The 22,257-nt window shown below is 38.5% G+C and overlaps 1 protein-coding gene across 2 annotated transcripts in view; it reads left to right on the forward strand.

Moving 5' to 3' along the window:
- SLC24A3 (solute carrier family 24 member 3) overlaps positions 1-22,257 on the forward strand; it is a 769,449-nt gene that overhangs the window by 666,316 nt on the left and 80,876 nt on the right. For both annotated transcript variants that reach the window (XM_072634553.1, XM_072634554.1), the window contains exon 9: positions 18,723-18,776. In XM_072634553.1, coding sequence (XP_072490654.1) covers positions 18,723-18,776 — 54 coding nt within the window. The remainder of the gene's footprint in view (positions 1-18,722; positions 18,777-22,257) is intronic.

The following is a 22,257-nucleotide window of genomic DNA, read 5'->3' on the forward strand; positions in this document are numbered from 1 at the left end:
CATGACCTATAAATTAGAGTAGAGTGTAGAGGACACCTTCAAGCCTTTTCTACTCTGAATCTTATGGAAAGACAAACCTCCAAAATCAGTTGTCAATTGCTCCTTTCAGTACAATGAATATTTTCAAAATGCAATGTGTTTATGAGCACCCCTGCGGTTTGGGTAATTCTAAAGGAAACTCTGAGTGCAGGCAGTTGTGCCCTGTTCCATCATGGAGCTGCCTCAATTTCCTGCCCCTCCAGGTGAATTATAGAGAAGACAGAAAGAAGAAACCATTATAACAGGACAAAAAACCCGGAATCTCTAAACTAGCTTTCTATATTAATTAGACTTTCTCATTAAGAAGACTAAGAGAGTGAATTAGCCATTCCTAAGCTCAGTAAGAGTTTTCCCAAGCCCAATGTTTGGAATGCTCTGTATTTTCTTCCGCCCCACCCCATCATCTCTATTTTACAAATATGGAAGAGATTCAGAGATGTTGAGTCAAAGGTGGCTTTGAATTCATCTTCACTCCAACTTGAGCATTCATGAATTGCTTCCATATTCTTGGCATTACTGAATCACTATAAAGAGGCCAAGATAAAAATCCAAAGGTTTTATCATAGCTAGAGCTCTAGGACCCAACCTCATCTTCTTTCTGGGAATTTAATATTTCTTGGAATGTAAAAGAAGAGTGTGTTCATTTCCTTTCATTCCTGAAGTGACATATCCTAAAGTCTAATGTTAAAGTTCTAGCATAGAATTCCCAATACTAAGGCTAAGTATTCCAGATTCTCTGTGAGAAAAGAGGAAACAAAACCCCTGGCAAGAGCAATACAGTAGGTGTTCAACAGGTGACATTTAACTGACAAAGGAGTACCAATTCATGGTTACGCATTTTCTAGCTTAGGTGGTGTTTGAATCATAAGGCACACACAGCTGTCATTTTCAGAGAAAAACTGTGTGGGTAGTTTCCATGGCACCCGAACACAAAATCATTCTCAGAGTACCAGCTGATACTTACTGATATCACAGAGAGATATGTTGGTCAGGGAATTTTTCATGAGGGAACCTGCAAGCCCAGGCAGTACAACTAACCATCCCACATCTGAAATATATGTCTAGTGATTATTTTAAAGTCATAGCTAAGAAACTAAAGGATTTGTAGATAGGAATACTGTTTTCATCTTTTTTTCCAGTTGAAGGTTGTAATACTGGAATACAAAGGGTGATCATAGCTTGAATAACTAACACTGAGATGGTACAAACTGATATGACTTTTGGTATGAGCAGAATTAGGGGCTTCTGATGAGATTCAATGTATCTTATAATGACTGGAAAGGATCTTTAGCCTACATATACATATATACACATGTGTGTATGTACACACATATGTACATATGTGTATGTGTGTATATATGTGTATATGTGGAATAACTTTCTACTTATCAGAGCTATGTACAAATGGAATGAACTGTCCCAGGAGGTAGTAGGTTCCTCCTCATTGGAAGTCTCCAGACAAAGGCTGGATGATTGCTTATCAGGGATGTTGAAGAGGGATTCATTTGTACATACAGGTTAGAACAGATAGTCTCTTAAGTCTTTCCCAACTCTTTGATTCTGTATCTGGCAGGAAACTAACCAAAATTAAGATGACTCAAATTTGAGGGTAAAGGAAAAAGAAACCAAATACAATGGAAAATAAATGTTACATAGAATTAAATACCATAACAGAAGTAGGTACCTAGGAATTTTCAGGAGAAAAATAACAAGAATGTTGGAGGAAATCTGCATAACTTTGGATAATTACTTTGTACCTATACATAGTTTATAATTAATAAATAAATGGAACTTGCAAATTCAAAACAAAGAGATAATAAATAGACGCTCATAGCTGTCATGATCCAATCTGATCTGATTACTATGTGGGACTAGATACATAACTGTGTTGAAAGGCTAACCCTTGATCAAAAGAAATAGATTTAATGAGGTAAGAAGGGGCAGGAATAAACTTGTATGTTAAGGAGCTACATATATGTATAAGAATCCATAAACCTGAGGGATAAAGCAGAGTGTTGAGCCCTTCCTTAGATGAGTATAAAAGGAGAGAAAGGAATAGAAGTGATATTGCGAGAACATACAACAGACCATCTAAGCAGATCATGGAAAGCACATGTATAGTGCTTTCCAAATTCTACTTCTATGATCTGTATATCAAAACCAGCACGGAGGCAAGATACAGGAATGATGGGGAAATTTCAAATTTTCAAATGACTGTTAAATGTCCAATTATGCTAAAAATTAAAACATATGATAATTTCTTAATGACTTAGTTGGAATTTCACTGCTCAGATGACAGAGGAAGGAATGAGAATACCTATTCTGGGCTTAATTCTGACCAAGAAAGGTCATAAGCTCATAGGATTTAGAACTAGAGATGACCTGAAAGATCATCTCCTCTAAACTCTTCATTTTATAGATGAAGAAACTGAGATCCAAAGAGGGAAAATACTATTCAAGGTCAATTGAGGTAGTTAGGTATCAGTACCGGGATTTTGACTGTTTCTTGATATGGAAATGATGGGCATCTTGGGGAAAAGCTGACCTTGTTAGAAAAGAACATTAAGTATAGTCAGATGAGTATTCTAAACATTTAGCAAAGCAGTTCACAAAAATTTCATGGGGAAAAAAATGTCTAATCCCATAACTAAAGAATAATTGAAGTTTCTCTAATTCTCCAGTAGAGTTGTGATTTCATCGATGTAGGCAATGGGCCCAGTAATACAGATCTCAGACCATTCATGCCTGCTCATTCTGTGTGATTCTTGTTCATGCTCTCCCATAAATTCAACGCAGAGGATATACCTAATACATTGATAGTAACTCTCTTCTAATTTTTCTAAAGTCATGAGGATACCAAAAGAGAGAGAGACTCAAAAAAAAAAATAAGTTCTGACCCTGCAGTAACAAAAGAGACATATGAAACCAATATGAGTGCACAGCAGTCTCTAATAATCTTAGATTTACAAAGGTCATGCTGTGGAGATGAAAGACCACGTAATGAATCTATAAGACTAAAGTTCAGAATGGCCTGATGCTCTTTAAAGTTCTAAGGATAATAATTTCGCTTGGGATTTTTTGTTATCATTACTCTGTTAAAAACAAGAAGTTGACAAAGAAAGTATAGGACCAATTCTTGGGGAAATAATGTAATGGTACTGAGGACTAAAGAAAGAAAATCTACTCAATTCCATTTTACTTTCATCTTTTCCATCAAGAAGAATGACCTGCATTCTGAAAAGTATAGAACACATATCATTGAGAAAATTGAAACCCAAGACAGGTCAAGTGAGAATAATGGAGCACCTAGCCTTTTCAAATGAATTCAAGTCAGACTAATCACAAACCAGCATATTGAAAGAATGCACAGACACAATCATGGTGCACTTGCTGACAATCATCATGAGAAATCATATACAGTGGGAGAGACAACAGGAGATTGAAGATAGGCAGATTTTGTTCCAGTTTTCAAAAAGTAGAAGAAAGTGGAGCAGGAAGTGTATAGAATTCCAAATGGCAGAAACTACGAAGCTGCAGGTTTTACATGAATATCTGGTAAGATCCTAGAATAAACAGATGATTTGTGAGTATAAAAGAAAATGTTGTTGGGGTTATTCAGTTGTTTCAGTTGTGTCTGACTCTCTGTGACCCCAGTTTGAGTTTTCTTGACAAAGATTTTGGAGTGATTTGCCATTTTCTTCTCCAGCTAATTTTCAGATGAAACTGAGACAAACAGGGTTAAGCGACTTGCCCAGGATCGTACAACGACTAAGTGTATGAGACTGGATGTAACTCAGTGAGATGAGTCATCCTGACTCCAAGTCAAGCAGTCTATATGCTGCACCATCCAGCTGCCATAAAAGAAAGTAGTGACCACAATTGCTTTTATGTGTAGTCAGGAATTTGGGTTCCCAGCTCTACCACTTCCTACCTACTGTTACAGCCTTGGGCAGGAACTTCATGTGAATGAGGCTCAGTTTCCTCATCAGGATAATAGAATAAATGATCTAAAGAATTCCTTCGATCTCTAAATCTGATGACTCTATGACTATAAACCATCAGGGACATACATGTCAATCAGTCAACAAATATTTATTAATCATCTAGTATGTGACTGAAAAATCAAATCAAGCAGTTTTTGCCTTCAAGAAGCTTATATTCTATCAGGGGAGGCAATTTGTATAGATATAAATACGTATGAAATAAGAATGTGTAAGATAAATGCCAGGTAATGTAAAAGGTACCAGCTGAGCTAAGCTTTGAAGGAAACTAGGTATTTAAGAGGTAAAGAGAGAATATTCTAAGTATGGAGGACATCCTGGGCAAAGACAGTGAAACAAGATGGAGTGTCCTGTGTGGGGAACAGCAAGGCCTGTGTGGCTGGATTGTAGAGTATATGAAGGTGGCTAATGTGTAACAATGAATAGACAGGTTGGGCCTTAAATACCGAGCAAATGTTTGCATTTCCTCATAAGGATAATAGAGAGCTACTGGAGATATGGAGACAGCTAGGTGGCTCAGTGGATAGAGCTCTGGGTCTAGAGTCAGAAAGATCTGAGTTCAAATCCAGCCTCTGATCCTTATTTGCTATGTGACACTGGACAAGTCACTTTACCCTATTTGCCTCAGTTTCCTCATCTGTAAAATGAGCTGGAGAAGGAAACGACAAACCACTCCAGTTTCTTTGCCAAGAAAACCCCATGGACAGTATTGGTCATGAAGAGTCGGGCACAACTGAACAACTGGACTTTATTGAACAGGGGCATAACATGACCAGACTCATGTTTTTAAAATATTACTTTAGCAGCTATGTGGAGTATGGACAGGGGAGGAGGGAGAATTTGAGGCAGGAAGACCAATTAGGAGGCTATTGAAATGGTCTAGGGGCTAAGTGATAAGAGCACAAAATAAAATGGTGTCCATATCAACAGAGGGAAGGGGATAGTTGATGCTTATGATGTGGAGATGGAATCTTCCAGACTTGGGAACTCATTGGTTACATGAAGTACAAGAAAAAATAAGGGGCTTAGGGGCAACTAAGTGGCACAATGGATAGAGCACTGACCCTAGAGTCATTAGGACCTGAGTTCAAATCCACCCTCAGACACTTGACACTTACTAGCTGTGTGACCTGGGCAAGTCATTTAACCCCACTTGCCTTGCCAAAAAAAGAAGAAGAAGAAGAAGAAGAAGAAGAAGAAGAAGAAGAAGAAGAAGAAGAAGAAGAAGAAGAAGAAGAAGAAGAAGAAGGGGATTAAAGAGAGAAAAGAAGGTTTGGAACACTTTCTGTGGAGGAATGCGAGATTATCAATTAGAAAAAAGTAAAAGAATTGCCTTGCTGTGTCAAGGTGAAATTAAACAATATAAATTTATAGTAAGCACAATTATGTCACTACTACAAATTCATACCATAGTAACCTTATTTATTCTTTTGAAATAGTTATTAGACTGAGATAAATGCTATGAGACAGTGTATCTTGGTTTCAGCATTTGATAAAATGTGTCCCATGATATCTCTGTCCACAGGATAAAAAATGTGAACATGGTAGGTGAATTCATAGCTAGATAAAAACCACCACCTAAAGAAAATGAATACCCAATTGACATAAACCTGAAGAAAGGTTTCAAATGGAAGCATACTGAAGGATCTGCTCAACATTTTATTAAGAACCCTAAAATCTGATGGTTGTCAGGGACCTCAGCAGCATTCTAGTCCAAACCACACATGAAAAACACTACGCTATGACATATTCAACCAATAGTTGAGCATTCTCCTCTTCAAACCCCCAAGGAGGAGGAACCCTTCACCTTTTACAGCAACCGTTCCAATCACAGAAGAAATTCAATAAGGATAAAATATAAATGCCTGGTTTTGGATGAAAACAAATCAATTGTTCACAAGTAGGACTGGAAGTGTCCTGTCTTCACACAACTCGTATGAAAAGGACTGTAGTTATAGTTTATCACCATCTTGATATGAACTCATTGTGATCTGACTACTAAAAGCTAAAGCAATCTTATACCCATCATTAGTAATATTGTGCCCAGATTAAGGGAATTAATGGTCCTTCCTTCCTATTAGTATGCCCTGATCAGACCACATTTTGGAATATAATTTACATATCTGACTCTTTAAAAGGAACATTTTTACAAACCACAGTGTGTTCAGAGGAGAAGGGCAAGGATGATTAAGTCTTAAAACCATGCCACAGGAGGAACACTTGAGGATATTAAGAGGGTGTAGTCTGGAGAAAAAAGAGATACAGTGTTTGCCATTGAATATTCAAAGAGCTATTATGTGGAACAGAGAATAGATTTATTCTGTGTTGTTCCAAAGACAGAAATTAGATCAGTGGGTGGAATTTACAGAGAGACATATTTTGACTCAATATATAAAAGGATTTTTCATCATTTAGAGCTATCAAAAAATAGAATGGGCTGCTTTCTGAGGTAGTGAACTTCCTGCCACTAGATATATTCAAGCAGAGACAGAAACTGTTTGACTACTTTTCAGAGATTTTTCCTGGGATTCTTAAAGCACTGGGGGGGAGATGTGATTAGATGAACTCTAAGGTTACTTCTAACATTAACATTTATTTATTTATTCTTAGGCGGGGGGAAGGAAAATCAAATTGACTTACTTTTTTTTCAGTTTTCAACATTCACTTTTACAAGATTTTGATTTTCAAATTTTTTTCTCCCTCCCTCCCTTCTTTCACCCTCCCCAAGACAGCAAACCATCTGATATAGACTATACACAACATTAGGATTCTTTGAAAAGTTTTATGAACCATTAGAATCTTTTATAAGTGGAAGAGTAAATCTTGAGCTATTTAGTAATCTCAGTGGCTTATACTCTGATTTTGTTAGGTTCTGTTTGTTTTTTTATCTTCTGACTAAAAAAATCAGTCTATAATGACCTAGTTTTTCTGTCTCTGAGATAATATATGACATCCTTTCAGCATTTTAATAGTGATGTCATTCACAATATTAAATCTTTTCCAACAAAACAGATGATCAAATTCTCTCTTTCTCAATCATACAGGGTGTCCTAAAAGTCTTTGTGAAGTTTTAAGCTGTTAAACCCAATATGTTTGTTATCGAGTGCATCCCTATTGGACTAGGAGAAGATCAATCTTAATACAAATTGTGAATTGATCTGGGGTAGGGGAAATATCACCCTACCTGATCCGGGAGAATCTGAGTAATTAGGAGTCAAAGAGAGAAAGAATTACAAAGCAGAAAACTTGCAGCTACCTAAAAGAACTTTTCAAGTCATGAGGAAATTAATAAAATTTAAAAGGCAAAAAGGAAAATTTATATCATAAGATAAAAGAAAAAATAGAAGTTCATAGAGGCCAACTTAGGCTACATGCTTGGAAAAAATAGGAATTCAGTAAATTCTGGTCATTGAATATAGGAATAGTGAACAAACCCCTCAGAAACGTGATGGGGTAGCTGCTGGAAGCATTTTTATTTGCTGGGGGTGGGGATGGAGGATTGGAAGAGCCATACCAAAAAATGTTGTAGTTTCTTCCAACACTTGGGATCAAGGAGAATAACTCACACAGAACAAGAGTGAGAAACTCAGAAAAGAGCCCCCAGAATTCTCTCTTAAGCTGCATCTGGCTGTTGTCACTATACTGCATGATTATCTAGTCATTTACCTGCATGTGATCAGTTTGTACCCTGATGTTTCTCACAACATAGGAAAGCAGATTTTACACTATCTAGCCTTCTAATTTGGTGAGTTATCATGGAGAAAGGATATCATCGAGGAATATGGAGCTAGATGAGGCCCAGGGTTACAATCTATGTAAAAAGACAGCCCCACCCTTACATTAGCTTAAATAAAGACGGCGTAACTGACTGGAAAGGGCAGTTATTTGGGCACAATGGTTAGAATGCCAGACCTGAGTCAGGAAGAGTCACTTTTGTGAGTTCAAATCCAACCTCAGAGACTTACTAGCTGTGTGACTCTGGGCAAGTTGCTTAACCCTGTTTGCCTCACTTCCTCATCTGTAAAATGAACTGGAGAAGGAAATAGCAAACCATTCCAGTATCTTTGCCAAGAAAACCCCAAATAGGGTAACAACTGAAAAACAACTGACTGAGATCAACGTCAGGGGTCTTCTGCATGAGGGATTTGGGGGCAATTCATCACAGAAATTTTCAATTTGTAAATAGTAGATGAGAGGCTACATGATATAATGGGCAGAGAACTGGCTTTGGATTCAGAAGGACTTCAGACTTTGCAGTTTCACTTCTCAGTGCCTAGGCAACGTGCTAAAACTGTAATTTGCAGAACATGGGCCAATCTTTATTGGGAGAGAAAGTTTCTCATCAGGGATTCCCTATACTGCTGAAATCATTGGACTGATCAAAAAAAAGTGTACATTACATACATATGTACAAATATGTGCACATACGTCTGTGCATATGTGCGTGTAGCTCACATGTTTACTGGCCAACATTCAGTTTATGTGTATTCAGTATGTGTTTATTCAGTACTGTTGTGTTTTGGTCAAAGAAAGTTGCTTCCAGGTGCCATAAAGGAAGGTATTGCTCCAGGTTCTTCTAGAACCATTAGGAAATACTTGGTAATAATAGCTCAATGTACTGTCATAGGCATCTTGTATCAGAAATTCAACTTAGTCTTGTCTTAACGTGGAAAAACAAAGCAGGTATTCCACAGTACACTGTAACCGTCTGGTGATGCAATGCCAATCCCCTACTCTATGTGACAGCCCAAAGCATTGCCTCTGAATTCGTGCCAATGTGGTTTTTTTAGTATGCAGTAACTGATTGTGTGATCGGCACCAAGGTAAAGGACTTGATCTCGGTGCCTCTCAGCTTGGGATCAGCTCCTCTACCAGGCCCACAGACAGGTTATTTACCTTCAGAATATATGTTCTGAGGACACCTAGGATCATAGCATCTAAAGAGGGAAGGTACTTTAGACATCATCTGATCCAACTCCAACCTAGATCAGAGGTGTCAAATCCACACCCCCCCCCCCCAGGCTGTAAAACAAATCCAAATTAAGTTAAAATGTAATTGGGAAACATTTAGTCAATAAAAATATAATATATAAATTGTTAATTTTTGGTTTTCTAAATCAACAGGTGGCCCACAGGGCCATTTAGTGAGTGAGGAAACTGAGACTGAGAGAAATTAAGTCATTTTCTCGAGGTCACCCAGCAAATAAGTGTTGGAGCTGAAATTCAAACTCAGGTCTTCTGACTCCAGTTGTATCACACCCTAACCCTAATTCCAAGCTTCTCTGTTTAAAGAAACAGAAAAAATCATGCCCTCTATTATTTTCTTAGGTAAAACAGCAGGTTTTTTATTTCAAGTCTGTCCCAATAAAATTGCAGTGGCTACTTCCTAGAACACTTGGAAATTCATACCGAGAATCACTTACATTTGGAGAGCCTTATCTCCGGTGGTAGAGTGCTGGGCCTAGAGTCAGGATGACTCATCTTCATGAGTCCAACTCTGGCTTCAGACACTTAGTAACTGCATGACCCTGAGCAAATCACTTAACCTTGCTTGCCTCAGTTTCTCATTTGTAAAATGAGCTGGAGAAGGAGATGGCAAATCACTCCAGTATCTTTGCCAAGAAATGCCAGATGAGGTCATGAAGAGTTGGACATGACTGAAAACAACTGAACAACAATCTCCTTTGAGCCTCATAGAAATTAATAAACTGAGTAGTAGAGGTAGTGTTATCTCCCTTTTATAGATGAGGAAATTGAAGTTCAATGAAGTGATTTGCCCCTACGATTAGTAACTACCTTGATGTTTCTGCCTTCAAGTCCAATACTCTGTCCACTAGGAGATAATTGCCTCTCTGATAGCCTGGTGCTAATCTTCTGGGCTTTCCCTAAATATAAAGTTGTGAAAGAGGGAAGGCATGTTTCCAATGCCTCTAGAAATTCTTCCCAACTACCCTCATGCTGCCAGGGCTCCCCAAGAAAGTGTCACATCTGAGAACTGAGACATGGGGAGATGGACCATGCCAAAAAAGACTGGTACCAAAAATCCAATACCACCCAACAGTCCAAGTGAAATCCATGGAACTAAACAAGGGGTCCTAGTCACAATATCGTTATCTAAGGCAATGCTCTCAAACTCAGATATAAAGGGATCCCTGTGGGCCACCTGTTGATTTTGAAAACCACAAATTAGCATTTTGTATATTGTATTTTTATTTTACTAACGTTTCCCAATTACATTTTAACTTAATTTGTATTTGTTTTACAGCCTGGGGTGGGGGGACTGGATTTAACACCACTGATCTAGGGAACAGGAATATGGAGAAAACCAGTTGATCAATCTAAAGGAAAGGATCCCTTGACTACCATTAGCCAAAGTCTAAACCAGGGATTCTTAAACTTTTTCCACTCATGACCCATTTTCACATTTTGGCTGCCTTTTTTTGGCATTGTATAGTGTGAGGGCGTGCACAGTGCAACATGCACGTGCTTTATGTTCAGAACCAAGGCTGCAGTGAAGTTGTGCAATGCAACATGGGCAAGTAATGCCAGTAACACTGCAGATTCATTACGTGTTTGATTTTTAATTAATTTTTGGTCTTTGTATGTCCAGAAACCTTTTACTGTTGCCAAATTTTTTTCCATCAGGGGTCGCAAACCCACAATTTAAGAAGCACTAGACTCTAGACAGAGTCCTAGATATCAAATTTCTTATCAAAGAAGGGAAAATAGAAGATCTGTGCAGGTTCCAATGGCAGTTGAGAGATGTTCTAGCAGGAACATGTCAGAGAAGCCTAGCATTAAGAAGGAGGAACTTTATCAATGAGAAAGTGAGGTTCAGAGGCAGGGAACTGGGTATAGAAAGGAGCATGACTTCATGGAAAGAGCATCAGCTCTGGTGTCTTAGAATCACAGAACTTGAGAGGTAGAAGGAATCTCAGTGGCCCCTTAGTCAAACCCATACATGAAGGAATCAGCCCTCGAACACATCCAAGGCATCTAGTCTCCTCTTGAAGACTTCCAAGAAAGAGAAACCTACCACCTCTTAAAGGCTAACCATCCCACTTTTGACCATCTCTCATTGTTAGGAAATTGTCCTTTTGGCCATTTCTACTCATTGTTCCTATTTCTGCTAGTGTCTAGTCTGTGGTCAAGTAGAGCAAGTCTTCCACGGGACAGCCTGTAAATACTTGAACACAACTACCACATTCCCCTTGAGCCTTCTTTTCTCCAGGACAAACATACCCAGTTCCTTTAATTCAATTCTCATAGTTCATAAACTCAAGGTCTTTTACCATCCTGATTGTTCTTCTCCGGTTACTCTGTAGCTTATAAATATGCTTCTTAAACCATAAACACTGAACCGAACACAATACTCTAGAGGCAGATGAGTGGGTTTATCACCCAGCTGTCTTTTCAGAAAAACTGCTATCTATGCAAAATTCCGCCATCTTATATTTGTGGAATTGATTTTTGTGCCCAAGTGCAAGATTTTTTTACATTTATCCCTACTGGATTTCATTTTATTAGAATCAGCCTAATATTCTAGCCCAGTGATGTTAAATTTAAATAGAAACAGAGCCCCAAAGGCTGTATATTGACTTAGAAAACCACAAATTAGCATTATCGAAGTATTTTTATTTGACTTCTTAAATATTTCCCAATTATATTTTAATCTGTTTCAGCCACCTCTGAGCTGAGTTTGACATGTCTGTTCTAGTCAATCAAGATGCTTTTGGATCCTAACACTTTCATTCAGTATGTTAGCTAGTGCTTCCAGCTTTGAATCAGCTGAAAATTTGATAAGCATACCATCTCTCCCTTTATCCAGTTGACAAAAATGTTAAACAGTACAGGGCCAAGTACAGACCTTAGGACACTCCACTGTAGACCTCCTGCCATACTGATACTGAACTTTAACCACGAATCTCCTGAATCTGAGTGTATTATTGTCTGATCCATATCATAACATTTCTCCACAAGAATAAAAGAAACTTTATCAAAAATCATGTCTAAAACAAAAATAACGCTAGCCTGGTATGATGTGCTCATGATGAAATCATGTTGGTTCTTGTTAATCACTCCTTCCCTCTCTAGATATTTGCCAACCAATCTCCTTAATAATCCTTTCAATAATTTTCCCAAAGGTTGAAATCAAATTCACTGATCTGTAATCTACAGATGTTTTTCTTCTCTTTTTGGGAGACTGGGAAAGTTGCCCTTCTCTGATCTTGTACCACCCCCATTTTCCATGATCTTTCAAATATCACTAGCTTTGCAATCACATCTGTCAGTTTTTTAAGGACCGAAGAATGTAATTCATCTGGATCAGGTAACTTAACCTTGGGTAGCAACTCCCTGATAGTAATTTTTGTTCTTTCATTTCCAAAGGAAAGATTATTCTCCCTTCACAGAAATTGGGGGAAGAGAAACACATGAGAATTGAACAGTTATACCTTTTCCCTGTCATCAGTTATCATTTTCCCATCCACCCCAAGTAAAAATTCAATCCATCCTCTGATCCGCCTTTTTCTCCCACTATAAATTTTTATATAAAAAGGCCTTTTGTTGCCCTTATCTTCTCTTACCAGTCTTAGCTTATTTTTCTTCCTATTGAGCATTACTGAGACTATTTTTATGGGACCATACCTCACTCTTATCCTCATCTTCTGTTACCTAGCCTTGCTTCCACCTTACATTTCTTTTTTTAAAAATCTGTAGATTGGTAAATTTTTAAATCCCATTTTCCTCCTCAAATGAATTGTTTCCCATTGTACCTTCAGAATTTCATTCTTGAGTATCTCCCATCCCTCCTGAATTAACATCCCCTGAAGCATTTTACTCCATGGTATCCAACCTATCTTTCCTCCAAACCCACTGAAATCTGCTTTCCTAAAATCTAGGGGATATATCAGACCTCACACATATTTCCTTTCATTTGTCATAAACTGTAGGATAGTATGGTCGCTTTCCCCCAAGGTTCCCATCATTTCCACTCTAGCAACCTGAGATAATTCTCATAAAGCCCTTAGCACAGTGCCTGGCACATAGCTGCTATACAAATTCTTGTTCCCTTTCCCCTCTCTATTAGTGACAATCAGATCCAGACTAGAATTTCCCCTTGTTGATCTCTTCACTTTTTGAAAGAGAAAATTATCCAAAAAAGCAAGTCAAGAAATTACTAACTCCCATCCCTTTGGCACAGAGAGAGAGATCCAGTAGATGTCACTGGCAAAACTTTGGTTTTTGTTAGAGTCTTTAGGTTGAAAGAAATTTTATTAAATGATATTATTTTGAAAAATATTTATTGAATATAAATAAAAGGTCTATATATTGAGTATTAGGGTATAATTTTATTAATGACTAAAACTCAACTGTAGAGTAGAATAAAGTAGAAAATGCACCTCCCTCCCCACCACGCACACACACATTATGAGTAAGGCCCAACAGCTGCAAAGCTTTGAAGTCCCTGGCACTAGGCAGGCCAAGTTAAAACTATGGTTGTGGTTTCTATTTTAGTAGAATGTGCTATCCCAAGTATCCCACGGACAGGCGTAAATCATCTAGCCCAGGTGATCCTCAGCATCAAAGGGAAGGAATACAAGGAGGGCACACGTGCACCTTCTACAATGTAGAACAACTCTAGGCCAACAGCATTTGTGACATCCAAAGGGCTCCTGTAATTCCTCTAATTTGTAGTAGGAAATTTCTCACCTTTTGTGTTGTGCAAAATGTCAGCACCACCTGAGTGAAAGCAAAAAGTGTCCTGGTAGTCACAGCTTTCCTAAAAGAGAGTAGGGGTGAGGGGACCTCACATATGGAATGTCATCAGCTGTCGCTGTAATGAAGCAGAGAGAGACTTTCTGCAGCACATGTGTAATGTGACTTGGAAATGTCCTATCCTGCTCATTGGAATATCATTTTAAGGCCAGAAAAGCTTATTCTATGACTGTAAAACTGCATTTTCTCAAGAACACTTATACCCACATTGAAGATAAAGGAGTGCCTTGCAGATGTGTGGGAAGAGCTGGGCCAGTGACATGTCTGTCATCGAATTGTCCTGTTACTACTCTCCTGTCTAAGCAGCATCGAGAGTGAGGAGACTATTTATTGGCTTTGGAATCAGAAGACCTAGGTTTGGGACAACTGGATAGATAGAGTACGGGGTCTGGAGTCAGGAAAACCTGCCTCAAATCCTACCTCAGATACTTACTAGCAGTGTAACCCTGGGTAATTTATTTAACCTCTCTCTGCCTCAGTTTTTCTATCTGTAAAATGGAGATAATGATTGCACATGCCTCACAGAGTGGTTGAAATGAGACAACATATGTATAGCACTCTGTAAACCTTATAAGTGCTCTATGAATGCTAGCTGTTCTTATAATTATCCTCACTTGAATCCCAATTCTGACACTAGTTGTGGAACCCAGAGCAAGTCATTTATCTCCCAAGAGTTTAATTACTTCACCTGAAAAAGAAATATCAATAATCATACTGGAGTAGCTAGGTGGCGAAACGGGATAGAGTCCCAGGCCTGGAGTCAGGAAGATTCATCTTTCTGAGTTCAAATCTGACCTCAGATACTTACTGTGTGACCCTGCAGGAGTTATTTAAGCCTGTTTGCCTCAGTTTCCTCATCTGTAAAATGAGCTGGAGAAAGAAATGGCAAATTGTTCCAGTATCTTTACCAAGAAAACCCCAAATGGGATCACAAAGTGTCAAACAAGATTGAAAACTGACTGAATAGTCATGCTTTCTGCCTAACACAATTGTTGCAAGGGAAGTATTATGTAACCTTAAACCCCACAATAAATGAGTTAGTATGTTGTACAGAAATATGTGTACAGGTGACTTAATTTAAATTTGCACCTCTCCCCAAATAAAATTTCGAAAAAAAGACATTTTCCTGTATGACTTACAGAAATGATTACACCTACAGCAAACAGGGATCACCTTCATTCGGTGGGTACCTCTTTGACTGGCATAAAAGCCCTCCCATATTTGCTTTCCCTATACCATGAGTAAAAGATATATCTGCTGAGCTTTCCCTCTTTATGGCAAGTGTGAACTTGGATTATGATCTGCTGATTCTCATTTGATACTCCGGTAGGGTTGTATTTCAGTTTCTACTGGTTTATCTCGAATAACTAAAATTAAATTTAGATTGCAATGCTAAAGTTTCTTAGTCATTACAGATGTTTTAACTGACAGCTCGGATAGGATATGAAAAATTACTGAAAATAAAAATGGGAGCCAGGCAGTAGAGAGCTTTAAATGCTAGACCAATATCTTATTAAAGAATCTCAGCTCTCCCCAACTGATAAATGGTCAAAGGATATGAAAAAGCAATTTTCAGAGGAAGAAATTAAAGATATCTATAACCATATGAAAAAATGCTCTAAATCACTTTTGATTAGAGAGATGCAAATCAAAGCAACTCTGAGGTACCACATCACATCTATTAGATTGGCAAACATGACAGAACAGGAAAATGATAAATGTTGGCGAAGATGTGGGAGAGTTGGAACCCTAATTCATTGTTGGTGGAGCTGTGAGCTCATCCAACCATTCTGGAGACCAATTTGAAACTATGCCCAAAGGGCTACAAAAATGTGCACACCCTTTGACCCAGCAATATCGCTACTAGGACTGTATTCCCAAGAGATCATAAAAATCGGAAAGTGTCCCACATGTACAAAAATATTCATAGCAGCACTTTTTGTAGTGGCCAAAAACTGGAAATCAAGGGGATGCCCATCAATTGGGGAATGACTGAATAAATTATGGTATATGAATGTAACGGAGTACTATTGTGCCATAAGAAATGATGAACAAGAAGACTTCAGAGAGGCCTGGAAAGACTTATATGATCTGATGCTGAGCGAAAGGAGCAGAACCAGGAGAACTTTGTGCACAGCAAGGACCACAGCATGCGAGAGTTTTTTCTGGTAGACTTGGAACTTCATAGCAATGAAAGGACATTAAAAAAAAAATTCCCAATGGTCTTCGAAGGCAAAATGCCTTCTACATTCAGAGAAAGGACTATGGAATTCAATTGCAGAATGTAGCAGATCATTTTGTGTGTGTATATGTGTGTGTGTGTGTGTGTGGTGTGTGGTGTGTGTGTGTGTGTGTGTATTATGTTTTGTTTTGTTATATGAGTTCTCCCATTTATTTTAGTTCTTCTATACAGCATGACTATAATGAAAATGTATTCAATAGGAACGTATGTGTAGATCCTATATAGAATTGTATGACATCTTGGGGAGGGAGGGGGGTGATGGGGTGTAGGTAAGGGGGAAAAAAATCTAAGTTTTATGATAGTGATTGTAGAGCATTAAAAATAAATAAAATGAATATATTTTTTAAAAAGTTTGCTGGCAGAACATTCAGGATGATATACCCCACATGCAATTGGCAATAGAGGACTGATCCTCAGGAGAGACAATGAGTCTGAAAGTATTTGGAATGCTGTTATAGTGATGATCTTTGAGGTTACAGGAATGGATGAGCTCATCAAAAGAGATGGTGTAGAAGAGAATCAGTCAATTTATCAAACAATAATAATTTATTAACCTCTTACTGTATACTCTGGTACACTATGCTAGGTGTTGATGACATCCATACAAAAAAATGAAACAATCCCTACTCTTAAAAAGCTTATATATGTGGCCAGGGAGCCCAGAACAGAGATTTTTGTTATGAAATAAAATTCTTTGCATACATGAAAAAAAAAAGAATCTCAGCTCATTAAAATTGGAAGAACCAAATGAATATTGGTAAAAGTAGAGTTTAGGGAATATGAAAGTAGAAAAGTTAGGAAAATCAGAAGCTTGGTGAAGTAAACTCTCTTGTACATCTCAGACATTTTCACGTATTATATTTGTGAGCAGGTTTTATCTTTCATACTAGATTATATGATTGTAAATTTATCAGATCCAAAAGAGACTGTAGGGTTTATCAAGTCCCTCCACCCCATGATTTTACAAATGAGGAAACTGAGGCCAGAGATGTTAAATGAGTCATCCAGTGCCACACAGATAATACCAAAGTTTCAGTCTTGGGGAGCCAGGTGAATAAAGGTACCACTGAAAGAAATAATGCAATCAGAAGGTGCAGAATCGAGGGACTTACTAACTGCACTTACTGTCTTTCTTAGGTTGAATTCAATTGAATTAATTTCTATTGAACAGATTCAATACATGTTTGTTGAATTCAAGGAAAAACAGTATCCAATTTAAAACCCCAGACCTAAAGGATTATTGTTTAGGCATTTTTCAGGTATGCCCAACTCTTCATGACCCCATTTGGGGGTTTACTTGGCAGGGATACTGCAGTGGTTTGCTATTTCCTTCTCCAGCTCATTTTATAGATGAGCAAACTAAGTCAAACAGAGTTAAGTGACTTACCCTGGGTCACACAGCTAGTAAGTGTCCAAGGTCAAATCTGAACTCAGGTCTTCCTGACTCCAGGCCTGGCACTCTATCCACTGCACCCCCTAGCTGCCCTCAACCTGAAGGGTAGCAGTTAACTTAATCTTGGCCACTTTAGCTCCATTCCCACCACATGCTCAATAAACAGAAAACAATCACAGATAACAAACAAACATATCCATCAATCAGGCAAGCTCTACAGAATACGCAAAGGCAAAGGGAGCTGTGCTAACCTGAAATGAAATGAAATATCATCTTCATGGAAGGAAGAAAGATCTCACCTGAGAAATCCAACCTTAATAGAGCTCTGGGGATCAAGAAACATGCTACTCCGAGCATCTTCCCTTCACCATTCTAAGTCCATGCCTTCTCTCTCCTTGCCCCATCTCTCCCAGAAATATCTCATCCAATCAAGAGTCAGTCATAGCGCCCTTTATGTATGTAGTCCCACAAGACTTGGGCAAGGCCAAATTAGGAAGAACATTGATAAACCAGAGAGGAACCAGAGGAGGCAACAAGAGAATGAACAGCCTTGAGTTTCTGTCATGGGAGAAATCAATTAAAGGAATTAGGGAGGCTTAGCACCCCTCCAAAAAGGAGTCTTGGGAGGAAAGTTAATAAGTCAGTATCTTTAATTATTTATTTGAAGAACTGTCACCTGGGAAGACGCTATTGTGTATACATATATATGGATCTTATGTGTGTGTGTGTGTGTATCACATATACACCCTCTCCCCCAAGAAAATATCAGCTCCTTGTGAACAAAAACTATTCCATTTTCATCTTACCCCCAGAACCTTGCCCACAGTAGATCCTCAACAAATGATGGATTGTTCCATCTAGTCCAAGAGGGCAGAACTAGAAACAAGAGGTGAATGTCTCAGAGGAACAAATACAGACTTGATTTCAAGTAAAAAATTTTCCTCATCATTCTAACTCTTCCAAAGTGCGATGGGCTGTCTCCAAAGGCTCCCTCTCACTAGCAGTCAGCCACAGTATGGCTGATATTATAGCTATGATAGCAGCATTGTAGTAGGGATGCTCATTCAGGGAGAGGTTGGATTAGATGGCAGCTGTGGTTTCTTCCAACTTGGAGACTCTTTGAAAGATTTTCAAACCTGTGTAAGATTACTTTGTCCATGCTAATAATAATGGTGGGGGCTAACCCAATGTTAGATTAATTTTTTAATAGCAGAAGCATTTATGTTCCAATTCTGTATATACTGTGACTTGCTTTTACATTTTTTTACAGGTGGGAGTCCTTAGTGCTAGTGCTAATGTACATTATCTACATCATTATTATGAAGTAAGTAATACATACTTTCTCCCTGGTTTCTTTCTCAAAGCTCTGTCTAGATTCCATGCATTGTGGCACTCTGGGGCAGGGGGTGGACACAGAGCAGTATTTCACTGCAGATATTAACAAGCCCTTCATAGCAATTAACAATAACAAAGTTCTTTCCAACTCCATCTTCCATATTTTCCAATCAAAAGGAGCATATTCTTGATCCCAATAACCCTATTCCTCTTCCTTTAATCAAAGATTAAAAGCTTCCTTCCATATGGATAATTACTGTCATGTATGTTTGGGACAGAAGGTCAGTGTTGATTTCACTTTTTACAATTTTTTGAAGATATAAAATGTTTAACTTTAGTAATTGTCAGGAGAGGTTGACAAGGTAGCTGGTGTTTTGTTCCAGATCACTGACATTTAGAGAATACAGAAAGCTTTTGCCCTCCCCTTCAAAAATATAGAAATAGATGAGCTGAGCTTAAGAAATAGTTAGCAAGCCTTCTGTGGTTGTTGTTGTAATTAAAACTGAATGCTGTGAAATCATAATGACCTAACTTGCCCCAAAGAAAAGATATGAGAGGTCTCTTCTCTCACCTTCTTTGCAAAGGTGGGGGACTATGGGTATGGAAGACTACAAATAATGTCAAATTTCTTCCAGGTTTTGGTTAGTTTTGCTGAATTTTTATTCTTTGTTATAAGGGATGGTTCTCTGCAAGAAGGAAGAGAGAGAGAAGCATATTGGGAAATATAAGTAGTATGAGTGGGAAATATAAGTGATATGAGAAATTACTGGATTTCATAATTCCTCCTTTAGTGGTCATACCCCACGTGAGCTCTTCCCTGACTCATCCACACTCCACTCAGCTCCCCAGCCATTAAACTTTGCAGTATCTCAGAGTCTCCTGGCTCCCCCCACCTAAATTTGTATTCGTATATGGATTTGAGGGTGAAGTCCTTGCTGTTTGCCCAAGGCACGCTTTGTAGTGCTGGTTCCAAGCAACAAAGTGGCTTGTGTCGCCTCTGGTTGACAGATGCTTTGGCTTGGCTTTCTAAAAAATCTTTTCTTCAGAGAATGCTGATCAATAAAGGAATTCCTCAACAAGTAATTACTGGGCAATGGTTGCACAGTTAAGGCACCATGCAAGCCATAGTGAGGCACCATGAGTCAGTTTTTGTCTCAGATGCTTGCTAGCTTTCTGACCCTGAGCAACTCACTTAATGTCTCAGAGCCTATTTTCCTCATCTGTAAAATAGAAATACAACACTTGCACTACCAGCCTCATGGAATTGTAATGCCCTGTAATGATAATAGTTCACTTTTAAGGTTTTCGGAGCTCTTTACATACATTATCTCATTTTATTCTCACAACAGTCATATGATGGGGAAGTTGAGTGGAATCAAGTCAGAAAACAGCTCACATGGGGTATGGTCACCAAAGGGAGAAATTATGCCATCTAGTAGCTTCTCATTTCATTTACCAAAGAAAATTATATTCATTTATTTTAGGTAAGTTCTATGATCATCCACATTTTACAGATGAGATAACTGAGGGTAAGAGAGGTTAAGTAACTTGCCCATAGTCACAAAGCTTGTAAATGTCTGAGACAGGATTTGAACTCAGGTCTTCCTGACTCCAAGTCTAACACTATTCATTGTGCCATCTAGCTACCTATCCATCAATATCTTTATTATTATTATTATTATTATTATACAAAGCATTGGTGGTATCTTGATTTAGTTCTCTCAAATATTCAAATTAATCTGTTCTATTGGGAGCTCCCTCCAGACAATGCAGATAACAACAGCTATTCCAGCCTATCCTTGTCCATGTTCTCCCCTAAGTTCACCCCAAGGACCCATTTGATACGAGGCCTTCCTCACTTTCTTCTGCCCAGTCTGCAATGAGGCTCCACCTGTCATCACTTCTCCTCATCATGTAAACAGCCTATATTTCTCTTCCTGGTACAGGAATCCTAACATAGGAACTTGGGAAAATAGAAGTAAAAGATGCCATCAAAGAAATACATGATAAGGGTAGAAGATCTGATAGGTTTAAATAAAAGCTAAATATCTTTTCCCCAATGAAACAGTGGGTCCCACTAAGCATGGGCTTTATTGCATTCCTTAGGGTTAGTAAGTTGGAGTGTATAGGGGATGAGAGTTAGGGAAATTGCTATACTGACCATCTCATCCCCTGTCATCATCATCCAGACCCATCATGACCCCATCGACCACAGCACACCAGGCCCCTCTATCCTCCCTTATTTCTCAAAGTCTGTCCAAGTTTACATTCACGGTTTCCATGACACTATACATCTGTCTCATCTTCTGCTGTCCCCTTCTCCTTTTGCCTTCAATCTTTTCCAACATCAGGGTCTTTTCCAATGAGTACTGTCTTATCATTATGTGGCTACTCTCATCTCTCCTTTCCACCATTATCATTCCCCATGATCAGTGGGGTGGAAGGAACATATGCAAATGAACATAATACAGTGAGTAACTAATCTCCTCCATTACTAAACATATGCAATATGAAAACCACTGGTTTCTCTATCTATGCTGACTTCTCCAATGTTACTTCCGTTCCAGATGTTCTAACTGGCAAGATCCAAATAAAATGGGGATTAAAGCTTCAGTCTCTCTCTCTCTCTCTCTCTGTCTCTCTCTCTCTGTCTCTCTCTCTCTCTCTCTCTCTCTCTCTCTCTCTGTCTCTCTCTCTCTCTCTCACACACACACACACACACACACACACACACACACACACACACACACATGCACACATACACCCTTTACATTTCTTCATAAATTCTACTCTGGAGTTCTAAATTGGGCTAATTTTGCTGTTTTAGTTTCATCTCTACAATTGAAGGCTTTAATCATCAGCACTGTGTTGTGTATGCTTTTTCCTGCAATTTATAAAATTGCATCTTTTCACAATTAAATGGCTTTGGGTGCACACACAAAATTTAATACACTCAATTAAAAACACAAAATAGAAATGCAGCAGTTAAAAACAGAACATATTAGCACATTGGTGTCCTCCAGGGAAGACCAACTTAAGGATGAGTCTTAACGTACTGTCTGAAGGTCAAAAAACAAGCTCAGCTGGCCACAAAGGTAGGGGATTTTACAGCAATAGCTTCATGCCCATTAAAGGAAGTGTGCCAGAGAACAAGGAGTGGGTGGGTGGTGGGAACCGTCAGAGGTCTCTTAATTAATCTGAACTTCTTTCACTTTCAGAACAGCAAAAAGGAGGGTGGGGAAAAATAGCAAAGACCTGCTACGCACCAGAAATTTTATCCAATGTTCTGGTAGCCCATGAATTTTTCAGACCTGTTTTATATATTGAAGGGCTTTTAAACTATAAGGGAAGGGCTTCTAGGCAGCACAGAGGATAGAGTGCTGGACCTAGAGTCAGGAAGATTCATCTCATCTCAGGCACTTAACTAGCTATGTGACCCTGGGCAAATTACTTAACCCTATTTGCCTTAG

This window comes from Notamacropus eugenii, chromosome 1, assembly GCF_028372415.1.
Source record: "Notamacropus eugenii isolate mMacEug1 chromosome 1, mMacEug1.pri_v2, whole genome shotgun sequence".
Taxonomy (NCBI): Eukaryota; Metazoa; Chordata; class Mammalia; order Diprotodontia; family Macropodidae; genus Notamacropus; species Notamacropus eugenii.